Source organism: Hylobates moloch, unplaced genomic scaffold (assembly GCF_009828535.3).
Source record: "Hylobates moloch isolate HMO894 unplaced genomic scaffold, HMol_V3 SCAFFOLD_20, whole genome shotgun sequence".
NCBI classification, from domain to species: Eukaryota; Metazoa; Chordata; class Mammalia; order Primates; family Hylobatidae; genus Hylobates; species Hylobates moloch.
Genome location: NW_026652295.1, coordinates 54,253,506 through 54,268,869, shown reverse-complemented (window position 1 = coordinate 54,268,869; position 15,364 = coordinate 54,253,506). Strand labels below are relative to the sequence as shown.

The 15,364-nt window shown below is 36.8% G+C and overlaps 1 protein-coding gene across 24 annotated transcripts in view; it reads left to right on the top strand.

Moving 5' to 3' along the window:
- The window catches only part of DST (dystonin), a 495,141-nt gene that overhangs the window by 312,958 nt on the left and 166,819 nt on the right, over positions 1-15,364 (top strand). For 23 of the 24 annotated variants that reach the window (XM_032140288.2, XM_032140274.2, XM_032140272.2 and 20 more), the window contains 17 exons: positions 52-147; positions 242-369; positions 3,718-3,811; positions 4,119-4,273; positions 5,631-6,093; positions 6,179-6,307; positions 6,463-6,540; positions 6,629-6,790; positions 6,877-6,981; positions 9,582-9,677; positions 10,442-10,567; positions 11,196-11,348; positions 11,531-11,685; positions 11,889-12,015; positions 13,108-13,291; positions 14,100-14,257; positions 14,755-14,933. In XM_032140288.2, coding sequence (XP_031996179.1) covers positions 52-147; positions 242-369; positions 3,718-3,811; positions 4,119-4,273; positions 5,631-6,093; positions 6,179-6,307; positions 6,463-6,540; positions 6,629-6,790; positions 6,877-6,981; positions 9,582-9,677; positions 10,442-10,567; positions 11,196-11,348; positions 11,531-11,685; positions 11,889-12,015; positions 13,108-13,291; positions 14,100-14,257; positions 14,755-14,933 — 2,588 coding nt within the window. Of the gene's footprint in view, positions 1-51; positions 148-241; positions 370-3,372; positions 3,600-3,717; positions 3,812-4,118; positions 4,274-5,630; positions 6,094-6,178; positions 6,308-6,462; positions 6,541-6,628; positions 6,791-6,876; positions 6,982-9,581; positions 9,678-10,441; positions 10,568-11,195; positions 11,349-11,530; positions 11,686-11,888; positions 12,016-13,107; positions 13,292-14,099; positions 14,258-14,754; positions 14,934-15,364 lie in introns of those variants that run through there. The other variant, XM_032140295.2, reaches the window with a different exon arrangement.

Below are 15,364 nucleotides of genomic sequence, written 5' to 3'. Positions count from 1 at the left end.
AAAACAGATCTTTTAAGTTTGGTCCTTAATTTCTTGTCCTTTTTATTTTAGGCACTTTATAATCAGTATTTACAGTTTAAAGAAACAGAAATTCCACCAAAGGAGACAGAAAAATCAAAAATTAAACGTCTATATAAATTATTAGAGGTAAGCTCAAATTTGCTTTGTATTATCAAGCATAATGTTTTGTTTTGTTTTGTTTTCATTTTTGCTTCACATTAAAGTTTTCTGTTTTCTCAAGATTTGGATAGAATTTGGACGCATCAAGCTCCTTCAAGGTTATCATCCAAATGACATAGAAAAAGAGTGGGGGAAACTCATTATTGCCATGCTTGAGAGAGAGAAGGCCCTTCGTCCAGAAGTAGAAAGGTAGGCCAGAGGTGTTTTCTGCCATGAATATCAAGTGGGGAGGGGGCCTCTGTGTTCTTGTGAAAGAACTTAAGTTAAACCTCTGTTTACTTGGCCTTGGATAAGTCACTTCATCCATTTGATCCTCCATTTTCTTATCTAGAGACTCTTCTAAGAGGTTTTAAGGAGTTGATCAGTGAAGTAATGTATATAAATGACCGGCTAGGCTGGATTCGTATGTGAAGTCTCATCTAATAAGGCTTTACAGTTTTAAAACCAGTCAAAATTACTTGTAATTTCTCATATTGACCTTAAGTCGCCAGGGCCTGGATCTAAAAGCTTATAGGTCAACAACTGATTTTATTTCTTACTACATTTTTTTGCTATAGTTCTCTTTCCAAGGGGCAGTGGAAACCAAAATCTAGCTTGCCCTCATTTAAAGGGTGTTGGATGGCGTCTAGAACACACTCAGTAAATGTTAGTTCAGGTTCCCTTTCTGCCACACTTCTACAAGTGCATTTACTCCATGAAATCATCACTAGCTCTTTGTCATTTTGTCTCTCACTACCCCCAGTTGTCCAGGAAGGTACCATTTAGTCTTCAGGAAAAGTTTGTTGGATGAATTTGTCTCCGTTACAGTCTTCACCTGGTACCTGGGAATTGTGATCTGTGTTCCTCATTAGCCATGAGGTCTATAGGACCTAGACCTGGCAGGGTGTACTAATCCATTCTCACACTGCTAATAAAGACATATCTGAGACTGGGTAATTTATAAAGGAAAGAGGTTTAATTGACTCACAGTCACATATGGCTGGAGAGGCCTCACAATCATGGTGGAAGGCGAATGAGGAGCAAAGTCACATCTTACATGTCAGCAGGGAAGAGCTTGTGCAGGGGAACTCCCATTTATAAAACTTGAGACTTACTCACTACCATGAGAACAGTATGGGGGAAATCGCCCCCATGATTCAATTATCTCCACCTGGCCCCACCCTTGACACATGAGGATTATTACAATTCAAGATGAGATTTGGGTGGGGACACAGGCAAACCATATTACAGGGTAAGGCCTGTGTGGTCAGACACACCTCTCCAGCCCCCTTGCTGTCTGCACAGCAGCCACACTGGCTGCCTTACACCTAAACATTCTCAGATCTCAGCTCCAACGTTATTTTCTCGAGAAACTTCCCATGGTTTCCTAGGCTAGTTCAGATATCTTGCTTAGAACTCTCATGTTTACATGTATTGCTCCTTCATAGTGCTTATCTTGGTTGTATTTTTATATTTATTTCTGTGATTGCTTAAGTCTTGCCTATTCCACAGATATGAGCTCCAAGAATGTGGAGAGAAACCCTTGTTTTTTTTTCCGTCCCTTGCGTTGCCAATGCTTTACACAGCGCCTGACACACATTAGAGGTGTTCAGTATTGTCATGTTCCCTGTGCCTTACACATTGACTTCAAGATTCAACATTGTGAAATAATGCATAAAATAAATATATGAGAGCATGTCTAACCTGTCAGTCCTTTATTAAGTTACTGATTACATTTATGTTAAAGTGTAATAATATGTGTATATAACTGGATTATTAAAACCAAAACAAGCCAGAAATATACAGGATGCAGCTTTTATGGAAAAGGTAATTCTGAGTGATTGAAATGAGATACTATGTTAATCATTTGAAATAGTGGAAAAGTATTCCAGAGGATAGGGAGTAGATTTTTAGTCATCAGAACAGTAGCTGAATTTTAAGATAGGTTCATAAAAGAAAGCAGAGAGTGGTTGAGAGTTCAGGGCCTAGAAGCCACTCAATTTTAAATTAGATTATTAGCTCAGCCTGCAAAGTTGTATGATCTTAGACAAGTTCTTTAACTGTCTAAGCCTCAGTTTCCTCATTTGTAAACAGGATGTAATAGTGCCTACTACATTGGGTGGTTATGAGTATGAGATGAATTATGTATCTAAAATGATTAATTTCTTGCACATAATAATTACTTAATAAATGCCAGGTGCCACTGTTATTGTTTTGAGCTATTCTGTTCACTCACTATATTTGATGTGGCACTCTCACACTTGATCTTAGCCAAAAGGCCAAGAAGCAATTGGTGTGGCACTCTCAAATTTCCCCTTTCTTGACCCCTGAAAAGAAAAATATCTATTCTTAGAGTGGAGAAGTAACAGTATTATTGGAGGTAGGAAAATATTTAGGAGGCTGGTTGGATAAATGCCTTCATGTTTCTTCATGCGAATTTTTTGGCATTGTCTATGTATTGCGAATAATAGCTATGTGGCATAGAAGTGTATGAAAAACAAATGGGAAAGAGCCAGTGTTCTTATGCCATGTAATATCCTATAGAATGGAAAAACATGCACAGACAAATTAAATTTGTAAGCATTGCATTAGTGTTCTACTTGGCACTTTATAATAGGTTTAGAAGTAACATTACTGGGAGCATGTCATATAAAGAAAGGTAAATGGATACTTTTTCCATTAATTTAACCTAATAAATGACATGGTGGTTAAAACAGAAGTGTACTTTGCTTCTCATCAAATTCATTTGTTTATAGGTACTTCATAATTTCTAGCTGTTTGCCTTCCTTACATTATTCAGCACAGACCTGGTCTTTTGCAGAAGTCAGACTATGATTGGATATTTGTGTTCTTTTAGCTAATGATTGGTATTGCCAGAATAATCTTTACTAGTTGTCCTGGACATCTGTGAGGCATCTGAGTTGTTTTTTAGGTGGTTGCAGTTGGATGACTCTTAGTGAAAATATTTGGCGTATCCTTTCCAGTGACGCCCAATCTGCCTGCTTTGTTCATACTTGTAGGGTTTTAATACAAGCAATGAAAGGCAAACCTCAGCTAGCAAACGAATGACCTTAGGCTAGATTCTTTTGAATAGTTATCAGCATATTATTTGCTGTGTGTTGCATATGCATGTTGAAGCATATTAAAGGAGCCACTAAAAGCTGTAATATTCAGCTGCCACTTTTCCCCGTTAGAAGTAGAGCTTTTTCCAGACCTCCTACCTTTTAGTCTACTTTGAAAGGTCAAAGAAAGAACATCGTTTCAGGAATAAAAATGCACAGTAGTAGTTATAGTTACCGTAGCAGCGATTCTGTGTTTAGTAACACTACCAGCACTCGAACCAGTCTTGATTCAAATGAAAATCTTCTCTCGGTTCATTGTGGTCCAACACTGATCAACTCTTGCATTAGCTTCGGCAGTGAATCCTTTGATGGACACAGGTATTGAATCATTGGTGTGGGATTGTGTTTTACTTTTTGATGCGCAGCACTTTTCAGGAATGGCGAGCTCTTTGACTTCAAAGGGAGAAGCTTTATTTTATTTTGTCTCATCTTTTAGGTTAGAAATGTTGCAACAGATTGCCAACCGAGTTCAGAGGGACAGTGTCATCTGTGAAGACAAACTAATTCTTGCTCGGAATGCTCTTCAGTCTGTAAGTTAATTTTAGGAGCCATTGGGGTTGTGGTAGAGGAGTCACTGTGCGTTTGGATGAACTAAAGCTTTTGCATAATGTTTGGTTGATTCTTAGTAATACTCTCCACTGAAACTTAAAGTTTGTTAAAGATTATGACTGGTGTTTGCTCTCTGAGAGACAAGAAGAGGGAAAACATATTTTTGAACCAACAAGGAAAACTAGAGAAAGCCCAAGTAGGCTTCTGTTCCAATATTTGCTGTTTTATATGTCCGGTTGTTTTGAAACTTGTTTCACAGAATTAATACTGAGTTCTTTTAAAATACAGGATTCTAAAAGATTAGAATCAGGAGTGCAGTTTCAGAATGAAGCAGAAATTGCTGGGTATATACTTGAATGTGAGAACCTTTTACGCCAGCATGTAATTGATGTACAGATTCTTATTGATGGAAAATACTACCAGGCAGATCAATTGGTACAGAGGTAAGAGTGCTACTTACTCTTTCTCTGCCCTTTTTTTGTATAACTGTTTCATGGGCATTTGAAATAGGAATGTAGAGTATGAAAATTTTATGAAATATATTTCTTTGCTCTTTTTTAGTTGAAAATGTGTGTCACATTTTTATATATTTTGGTGTTTAAGTAGATATTTGTCTTTTAAAGATTACCAATAGAAAAAAATATTTTATGGTGCGTATAATACTGCTGCAGTAACTAACTCGTTAAAATGAATACCCTAGATGTATGTATGTTACATGCATACATTTACATACATTTAAAGTATTCATGGGATGTTTGAAAGAGAAAAAAATCTAAGAAAAGTGTCTGTTTTTTGTTTTTTGAGATGCAGTTTTGCTGTCTCACCCAGGCTGGAGTGCAGTGGTGCGATGTCGGCTCACTGCAACTCCTGGGTTCAGGCGATTCTCATGTCTCAGCCTCCCTAGTAGCTGGGATCACAGGCACCCGCCACCACGCCTGGCTAATTTTTTGTGTTTTTAGTAGAGACAGGGTTTCGCCATGTTTGCCAGGCTGGTCTTGTACTCCTGACCTTAAGTGATCCACCTGCCTCGGCCTCCCAAAATGCTGGGATTATAGGCAGGAGCCACCGTGCCTGGCCAAAAAGTGTCATATTTAATTCAGCTTTTCAGTTTTCTGTTTATCCTATTATGAAAATGTTCGTAACAAAATCTTGAAAGAAAATATGATACACATATTATGATACACATATAATATGATACACAAAACCTTTATCACTGAGAAGTGTGTGTATGGGGGTAGGTATGGAATATTTCAGGCTATAGTTTCTCTCTCTCTCTCTCTCTGTCTCTCTCTGTTGCATGAATATGTAAATGCAAAAATTTTAAATAATCCTTTGACTCAGTAATTTCACCTTTAGGAATCTATAGTAATTCTAAATATGAAAAATATATACATAAATGTAAAAATGATCATATTATGCTATAGTAATTGTATTCATTATAAATCAGTTATAAAGACAAATAAGATTGAAAGTCCTCATAGTACAATGCTCATTGAAAAAAATCATGATTCAAAATTTTACCAGTGTGATTACAATTACCTACTCGTTTTTCTTGTTTATATTTTTGAGCAGTTTAGGCGTACTGAAAAATTGAGTGAAAAATACAGAGTTCCCATATGCTCCCTTATACCTCCCTCTTCCCGTTATTTACATCTTGCATTAGTGTGGCACATTTGCTAAAACTGATTAGCCAATATTGATACATCATTATTAACTAAAGCCTATAATTAACATTAGAGTTCACTCTTTGTGACAAGTGCCTTTTATATTTCACCTTATCCCTTTGGATTTTCTTTTCAGGGTTGCAAAACTGCGTGACGAAATTATGGCCTTAAGGAACAAATGTTCTTCTGTGTACAGCAAAGGACGCATGCTGACAACAGAACAGACAAAGCTCATGATATCAGGAATCACTCAAAGTTTAAACTCAGGATTTGCACAGACCTTACACCCTAGTCTGACCTCAGGGCTGACCCAGAGTTTAACACCTTCCCTAACCTCTTCTAGTATGACTTCTGGCCTGTCATCAGGGATGACTTCCCACCTGACTCCATCTGTAACTCCAGCTTATACACCTGGTTTCCCATCAGGATTAGTTCCAAATTTCAGTTCAGGAGTAGAGCCAAATTCATTGCAAACTCTGAAGTTGATGCAGATCCGAAAACCCCTTCTGAAGTCTTCTTTGCTGGATCAAAATTTAACAGAAGAGGAAATCAACATGAAATTTGTTCAGGATCTTTTGAATTGGGTTGATGAGATGCAGGTAAAAAAATGTTTACTTTACCTGAGTGTTTCAGTCTTTATTGTTATCAATTTCTTTTTTAAACTTAGTATTTTACTGTTTGAAGGTACAACTGGAGCGCACTGAGTGGGGCTCAGATTTGCCAAGTGTTGAAAGCCATTTAGAAAATCATAAAAATGTTCATAGAGCTATTGAAGAATTTGAATCTAGCCTCAAAGAAGCTAAAATCAGTGAGGTATGTGAATTTAAAATTTGTATATATTTCATTTTAGTTTACTCTTGTTTTGCTTGTTACATGAAGACCCTGTAAATCAATAATAGATACATTAAGTGTGAGTCAGAATACCTTCAGATTCCTGACTGGAGTGTCTTTTTAATCTCATGTTATAGATTCAAATGACAGCACCTCTTAAACTGACTTATGCAGAAAAGTTGCACAGATTAGAGAGTCAGTATGCAAAACTCTTGGTAAGTTTTTTTTTTTTTTTAAACCTTCTGTTTCCCTTATCTATATTTGGCAAAAACATGGTTCTTATGATGATTTTCCTTACTAAAGAATACATCCAGGAATCAAGAACGGCACCTTGATACACTCCATAATTTTGTAAGTCGTGCGACTAATGAACTTATTTGGTTGAATGAAAAGGAAGAGGAGGAAGTTGCTTATGACTGGAGTGAGAGAAACACCAGCATAGCTAGGAAAAAAGATTATCATGCTGTAAGTACACCCTTTGTACTTGCATACTAGGGTTGCGTTTTAGGTTTATATATTTTTCTAACTCACTTCTTAATTATTTCTTGAAGGAATTAATGAGAGAACTTGATCAAAAGGAAGAAAATATTAAATCAGTTCAGGAGATAGCAGAGCAGCTACTTCTAGAAAATCATCCAGCCCGGTTAACTATTGAGGTAAAGCTGGAAAGTGTAATGGTGTTGGTTGAATATTGATATGATTATTTCCTTTCAGATTCTTTTATTGCTGAGAAGTTGAAAATTACAAGCCATCTAACTTTTATTAAAACCTGGCTCACAAATGTTTCTGTACCGATTGCCTTCAGTTCTCTGGCTCTAAGTATGTCACCCATCACTTAGAATAAAAGTACCCTTGTCAGCCTCTGTGGCTGAGAAGATGTATTGCTGTAAATATAAAGTACCTTCTCTGTACAAGCATTGCCATATTATTTATTTCTGATTGTGTAACACTGCACAAGTGACATAGTATTGCCAAGCCTCATTTTCCTACCAAGAATGGGAGAGATTACCTCTAATCCATAGAGCTGTGATGAGAATAAGAAGGAAATAATTTACTCTTACTGCTTAGTATTGTTTGTGGTACATTATTTGTTCTCAAAAAAATACCAGCTGTTCTGATTCAATTTAATACTTTTATTTATGCTCTGGTTTTGTGAGGTGTATTGGGACAGCATCCTGACAAGGCTTTATAATGTGTAGTGAACTTTTCAAATTCAGAAGTGGAAAATTGAGATGGGATTTATCAGGTTGTCTGTGCAGCTGGGACAATGTTTTAAATTGTGTATTTGACAGAGTTAGTGACTTTCTGAATGGAGGATGGGGGGATTATGTAAGAAAGTAGGGATTGTCACACATGGGCAGTCAGATGTGATATTTTGCCAGAGGAAAAAAAATGATGCTTGTCCTGAAAGTTGTCATGCTTCATACTCATAATTGAGGAAAGGAATCTGATAGATTCACTGAAATCATAATAACTCAAAAGATTAGTACAATTCTAGGCTCATCAGGAAGTTTTAGGGATGTTATGTATGATCTTTTATATAAAATACGGTTTTGTGTCTACATGAGATGTCACATATGAATGTTAAAAACGTAGAAGCGTAGGGAACCTTTAGGGAAAGGAAAGTAGAGTAATGGAGGGCCTGGGATGTGGTTTTGTACACTAATACACTAAAAAGAGTATTTCTTAGGGTGGAGAGAGGAAAACGGTTAGGAAATACGATTATGGGGCAAGAATTTTGATGGGAGTAGAACATGTGAATGTCACTCTGATCACTTTTATGTAGAAATTATAATTTAATAAAAAATTTCTTAAGAAGTAAAATGAAACCTTAGTCATCTTTATGATCCCATTGGCCTGTCCTGTGTCTTGTTTGGGTACATGGATAATATTTAGTTAATTATCAATACTGTTTCATATTTTCTATGAAAAAAGAATATATGATACATCTTTTATAGCCAATTTACTGAAAGTAGCTTAATTTGAGGTAGAATATGATCATGATATGTTGCCAGATATTCAGTGCTGCATCATACATTCCATTCGGAGGGCCTGCCTAAGTATAGCTCAGCAGGAATGAACTTTTCCAAAAGGAGGGAAAATGACAGGCTTACTTAAAATAGTCATTAAAGCATCTCGAGTGCCCTCTTCTGGAAATCAGTGAATTGCACCTTAAATAGAAAAGAGTATTTCATGTTTCCTTAAGGAAGTAGGTATCCTTTCTGTAATATTGTTTACCCTCATGAAAGATGCACTCTGTATTAAATTAAAAGTTCAAGAAACACATTTTTAAAATAAAAATTCCTAGTATTATCATCATTATAATTCCAGAATTACACTGATTTGGGAGTACACACAGTTTCTTTTCCACCCTCCCCAAACCTCACCCCAGCAAAAACAAAGAGAAACCGACATAACCATATATTTCTGTGTTAGAAGGTATATTTTATGATCTAGCACCATAAAAATTCAGAGAAAGGAGAGATGAATGTGCCACGAAAGAAAACATATCGGAGGATTCCACAAAGCAGATGTAAGAGTTGGTGGCAAAGGAGTCAAGTGTTGGTTTTGTAAATAGGAGGGATAGCTTGCATTTATTTTAGTTTTTAAATATTTTTTTCCTGTAGCCAGAGTTAATTTTTTTCTTATATTTTAAGAAGAAATTTCAAGAAGTTTAAAATTGAAAATAAATCAACTGGAGTGGTTTAAAAATTTGTATTTAAACTTTAGGACTGACTTTGTACAAGTGAGAGGTCTTAGATAAGAGGAAAATTTTACTGCCCTGATTTTCTTGTTTGGTTTTTTTTTTTTTTTTTTTTTTTTTTTGAGATGGAGTTTCACTCTTGTTCCCCAGGCTGGAGTGCAATGGCACAATTTTGGCTCACTGTAACCTCCGCCTCCTGGGTTCAAGCAATTCTCCTGCCTTGGCCTCTCGAGTAGCTGGGAACACAGGCGCGTGCCACCATACCTGGCTAATTTTTGTATTTTTAGTAGAGACAGGGTTTCACCATGTTGGACAGGCTGGTCTTGAACTCCTGACCTCAGGTTATCCGCCTGCCTCGGCCTCCTAAAGTGTTGGGACTACAGGCGTGAGCCATCATGCCCAGCCACTGCCCTGATTTTCAAGTCTTATTCTGCCAAAACAATTGGTCATCTATTTAGATAGTAGAGTTAGCATTTAGAAGCATCGCTATCAAAAGGTATGTGTGCATTATTTCTCTCCAGTCAGTTATGATGGCTCTGTTTTATCTTTAAGGCCTACAGAGCAGCAATGCAGACGCAGTGGAGCTGGATCTTACAGCTCTGCCAGTGTGTGGAGCAGCACATAAAGGAGAACACAGCATATTTCGAGGTATGTGAGTAGAATCATAACTTCAATAGATGGTATTGCGATTTTGGCTAACTTGCAGGAATCTTTTTCAAAATTTATTGTTAGGATAACAATGTGTGTGTGTATATATATACACATATACACATACATATACGTATATACACGTATATACACACACACATTGTTATATATGTGTATATATGTATATATATGTGTGTGTGTGTGTGTGTGTGTGTGTGTGTACATGTGTGTATATATATATGTGTGAATTGTTTTCTTTGTAGGCCGGAAGAATTGGTTTTATGTCCTATGAGATAGATTGAAGTATTCTGTTAATGCAGGAATCCTTTAAAAATTATTAAGATATCATAAAATCTTTATTCTATTCTACAAATGTGTCTCTTATTTAGGAACTGTTTTCATGTAGAGAATCAACCATCTATAACCGTTAAACTTCTAAAACCGTAGAAGTCTTTAAGTATTCTTGGAATTTCACTCCTACTTAAAAATTGTTTAAATCCTAATTTAAAATGGACCTTCAGCCAAAATAATAGAGAGCCAAAACATCATATAAGCTTTGGACACTTAGTATGTTCATTCTTAACTATTCAACTTCAAGGGTTATTCTTTGGTCCAAGGAAGGATGTGACTATTAAGCTATCTTGTGCTTTTATTCTGTTCTCACTTCTGAGGGGTACACATAGGACCTTGGTATTGGAGTGTGACAACTGTGTGCTTTGCTGGTATTTAACATACTTTAACTGCCAGGTTTCATCTTTCCTTAGTTTTTCAATGATGCCAAAGAAGCTACGGATTACTTAAGGAATCTAAAAGATGCCATTCAGCGGAAGTACAGCTGTGATAGATCAAGCAGCATTCACAAGCTAGAAGACCTTGTTCAGGAATCAATGGTACTAACACAAAACCTATGCATTTTATAAGTATGCATAAGTGATTAGATTAGTGTTTTATATGAGCAGAACTTTGTATTTTATTGGCACTCCTGATATTTCCCACTAATTCAATTACACGTTTGCACATTCAGTTTTAGTATTCTTTTGGCAACAAATACAACAAAAGTTTTTTTTATGTGATAGCTTTGATATTTTAAGATGGTTTTTAGTGTCGTGTGTGTGTGTGTGCACGTGTGTGTTTAGTCGTTCTTTTGCAAATACTTTTTAAGTTCTTAATATATCCTGGGCACTGTTTTAGGTTCTAGAGCTACAGCAGTGAACAAAGCAGACAAGAATCTCTACCTTTGTGGTGCTTACATGCTAGAGAGGGAGTTAGACAATAAACAATAAATTAGTAAAATTTATATAGTATGTTAGGTAACGTAACTGCCAAAGAGGAAAAAGAAAACCAAACAAACCAAAGAAAGGAAGAGGGATACAAGATGGGGTGGAGGGGGAGGGATTGAAAATTTAGACTAGGTAGTCAGAGAAGACTTTGCTGATGAAGTTTAATTTGTGTAAAGTGCTGAAGGCATGGAGAGTACAAGTCTTTTACTTCTTAAAATTCACTGTATTTATTACTTAGGAAGAGAAAGAAGAACTTCTGCAGTACAAAAGCACTATAGCAAGCCTAATGGGAAAAGCAAAAACAATAATTCAACTGAAGCCAAGGAATTCTGAGTGTCCACTCAAAACTTCTATTCCAATCAAAGCTATCTGTGACTACAGACAAATTGAGGTACTTGTAGCTCCTAGAAAAAGACCAGTTTCTGTCATTATTCATAAATTTTGTAAATGAGATGATCTTGCTAACTAGTGATCAAGATTTCCCCCCTCATAAAACAAAACAATCCCAGGATTGAGATGGAAAACAGTTAACAGTGACCTCATTGAGTTATTCTTCTCTTTATTTAAAACCAGATAACCATTTACAAAGACGATGAATGTGTTTTGGCGAATAACTCTCATCGTGCTAAATGGAAGGTCATTAGTCCTACTGGGAATGAGGCTATGGTCCCATCTGTGTGCTTCACCGTTCCTCCACCAAACAAAGAAGCGGTGGACTTTGCCAACAGGTTCGTATATATTAGCTAAAAATATTGAGCTAGTTTTGGGGGCTCTCTGAATGTTGAAGAAACAATCAATACTTTGTCAAGGCCCCACAGGATCAAAAGTCTCTAGAACTCATCCGTGGAATATTTCACACAAAAAGAAAAATTGCAGTGTGTTTTCAGAGGGAATAAAAACATTAATCTGAGTTCTCTTTCATGTATTTCAGAATTGAGCAACAGTATCAGAATGTCCTGACTCTTTGGCATGAGTCTCACATAAACATGAAGAGTGTAGTATCCTGGCATTATCTCATCAATGAAATTGATAGAATTCGAGCTAGCAATGTGGCTTCAGTAAGTATGAATCTGTATGTCAACTCAGTATGTCCAAAAATGTGCGTGCCTTTTCATATGTGTGGTAGAGTTTGTATTTGCTTTAGAATAGGATGGAGTCCAGCAAATCCATGCTAATGTTCATTTATTCAATGAATATTTGTTACATGTGCATAGCATGTAAGGCACTTTTTAAGAATTGAGGAAATCTGGAGATCACAAATTTCTTTTTTTTTTTTTTTTTTTGAGATGCAGTCTTGCTCTGTCACCCAGGCTGGAGTGCAGTGGCGCAATCTCGGCTCACTGCAAGCTCCGCCTCCCGGGTTCACGCCATTCTCCTGCCTCAGCCTCTCCCAGTAGCTGGGACTACAGGCGCCCGCCACCACCCCCGGCTAATTTTTTGTGTTTTTAGTAGAGACGGGGTTTCACCATGGTCTCGATCTCCTGACCTCGTGATCCGCCCGCCTCGACCTCCCAAAGTGCTGGGATTACAAGCGTGAGCCACGGCGCCCGACCAGGAGATCACAAATTTCATTCAGAACTTACTGTGAGATAGGGAGGCAGACTGTAGTTGTTGGATATATGATGATGGGTACAGTTGATTTCATTTGAGTTTTGTAGACTTGTTTTTCTTTGTTGTTAAAACCTAAAATTGTTGGCTGGGCGCGGTGGCTGATGCCTGTAATCCCAGGACTTTGGGAGGCCAAGGCGGGTGGATCACCTAAGAGGTCCAGGGTTCGAGACCAGCCTGACCAACGTGGAGAAACCCTGTCTCTACTAAAAATACAAAATTAGCCAGGTGTGATGGCACATGCCTGTAATCTTAGCTACTCCAGAGGCTGAGGCAGGAGAATTGCTTGAACCTGGGAGGCGGAGGTTGCAGTGCGCTGAGATTGTGCTCCAGCCTGGGCAATAAGAGTGAAACTCCGTCTCAAAAACAAAAAAAAACAAACACACACCTAAAATTGTTAATGAAAAAGACAGTTAATTTCAAATGTTCCTATTGATGATTATTCGTTTAGATTGGCATATACCATACGACCAGTTTGAAGTGTATCCCATTCAAATCTATGAGTAATAGAATGAATTACATGGGTCTTTGGTCTTCTTTAGATAAAGACAATGCTACCTGGTGAACATCAGCAAGTTCTAAGTAATCTGCAATCTCGTTTTGAAGATTTTCTGGAAGATAGCCAGGAATCCCAAGTCTTTTCAGGCTCAGATATAACACAACTGGAAAAGGAGGTTAATGTATGTAAGCAGTATTATCAAGAACTTCTTAAATCTGCAGAAAGAGGTAAAGCATGGGGATCCCTGTCTTTTTTTCCCCATAGGCGTTTAGTTCTGGCTATGTTTTGCTCTCAATGGGAATCTCAATCTTACGTATATTGTATCACTCAGCCTGTGATATGTAGACACAATTGCTGGAACGGTAAAAGCATGTTTGAGGTAGGAAGACTCAAGAAGGGATTAATTTGTTTCCAAATGATGAATTAATAAAAGATGCCAATCAACTGGTTGGACAAACAATGAATTCTTACTTTTCAACGTTTTCACTATTTTGCAATCCTTCAGTTTCAGAAAAGATTCAATTATTTTCCCATTTACCAAACTTGGATTTTATACAAGGATTAAAGCAAAAGGTTTTTGCCTAGTTAACTTTTGTTAAATATAGATTTTATTCTGAACTTTTTAAATTTTAGAGACAATTTTATTAGTAATATTCTATTTTTGTAAAATCTTAAACGTTATTATTTACCTACTTTTTACTTTTAAGGATTTTTATTTGATTTTTGTAATTAATTTTTGCAGCTAATATAATTCACATTTTTGTGAACGTAAAATAGCAACGTATTACTTTGGACAGCATTTAATCGGAAATTGGTATTTCAAATGGCATTTGAGAAATTTTATTAATTCTTCTTAAATTTTAAGATTTCTGTTTTAAGATTTATATCCTTAGAATGGGTTTGTGATGAAAACAGGAGCCATTTGCTTGACTAGCTATGTCCCAGTAATATAAAATTGTCATATTAAAACATAAACAGAAGCTTCTAAGAGATAGAAAACAAGGTATTTTCTAAACATTGTATTTATTTTCACAGAGGAGCAAGAGGAATCAGTTTATAATCTCTACATCTCTGAAGTTCGAAACATTAGACTTCGGTTAGAGAACTGTGAAGATCGGCTGATTAGACAGATTCGAACTCCCCTGGAAAGAGATGATTTGCATGAAAGTGTGTTCAGAATCACAGAACAGGAGGTGAGAGCTATAAATATGTTGGGAAAAAAACTAACTCTCTTAATGACCCTACGTATCAACTCTTGTGACTTCTTAATGTTCGGTTTTGCACACTCACACTAGCCAGTCTAGTGTGAGGTGAGGTCTGATTATGTAATTATTGCTGATTATAAACTAGGATTCAGTCTACCTCTGACTCAGGTAAACATGAGAATATGTACACGCTCACCTTCATCGTGATGAAGGATATAAGGACTTGGAATAAAAGTCATTATATACCTGCTGTGTGCAAAAGTACTAAGTTAGATGTTGAGGCTAAGGAGATGAACAAACAGTAAGGGAATTATTGATTGTAAACCTTGAATGCCATGGTGTAGTTTCTTTGATAAAAAACAAAGAATATGTAGATTTCTAAGTCATTGGTTCTTAATGTGGAATGTGTGTTTTTAAACTAGTTTAAGAAAAACACCTCATCACAGGTGATGGCCTGATACCTTTGTTTGTTCTCTGTTTTATAGAAACTAAAGAAAGAGCTGGAACGACTTAAAGATGATTTGGGAACAATCACAAATAAGTGTGAGGAGTTTTTCAGTCAAGCAGCAGCCTCTTCATCAGTCCCTACCCTACGATCAGAGCTTAATGTTGTCCTTCAGAACATGAACCAAGTCTATTCTATGTCTTCCACTTACATAGATAAGTATGTAACTGCCATCTCAATATATAAATTGCTTCATACAACTCTCATTTTTATTTACTATTAATTTAAAATTTTACTTTTATTAATATAAATATTAACTTTTATTTTGTCTTAAGAAACACATTATTGGCTAGGCGTGGTGGCTCATGCCTGTAATCCCAGCACTTTGGGAGGCCAAGGCGGGTGAATCACCTGAGGTCAGGAGTTCGGGACCAGCTTGGCCAACATGGTGAAACCCCATCTCTATTAAAAATACAAAAGTTAGCCAGGCATGGTAGTAGGCGCCTGTAGTCCCAGCTACTCAGGAAGCTGAGGCAGGAGAATCACTTGAACCCGGGAGGTGGAGGTTGCAGTGAGCTGAGATCGCACCATTGCACTCCAGCCTGGGTGACAGAGCAAGACTCCATTTCAAAAAAACGAAAAAAAGAAAA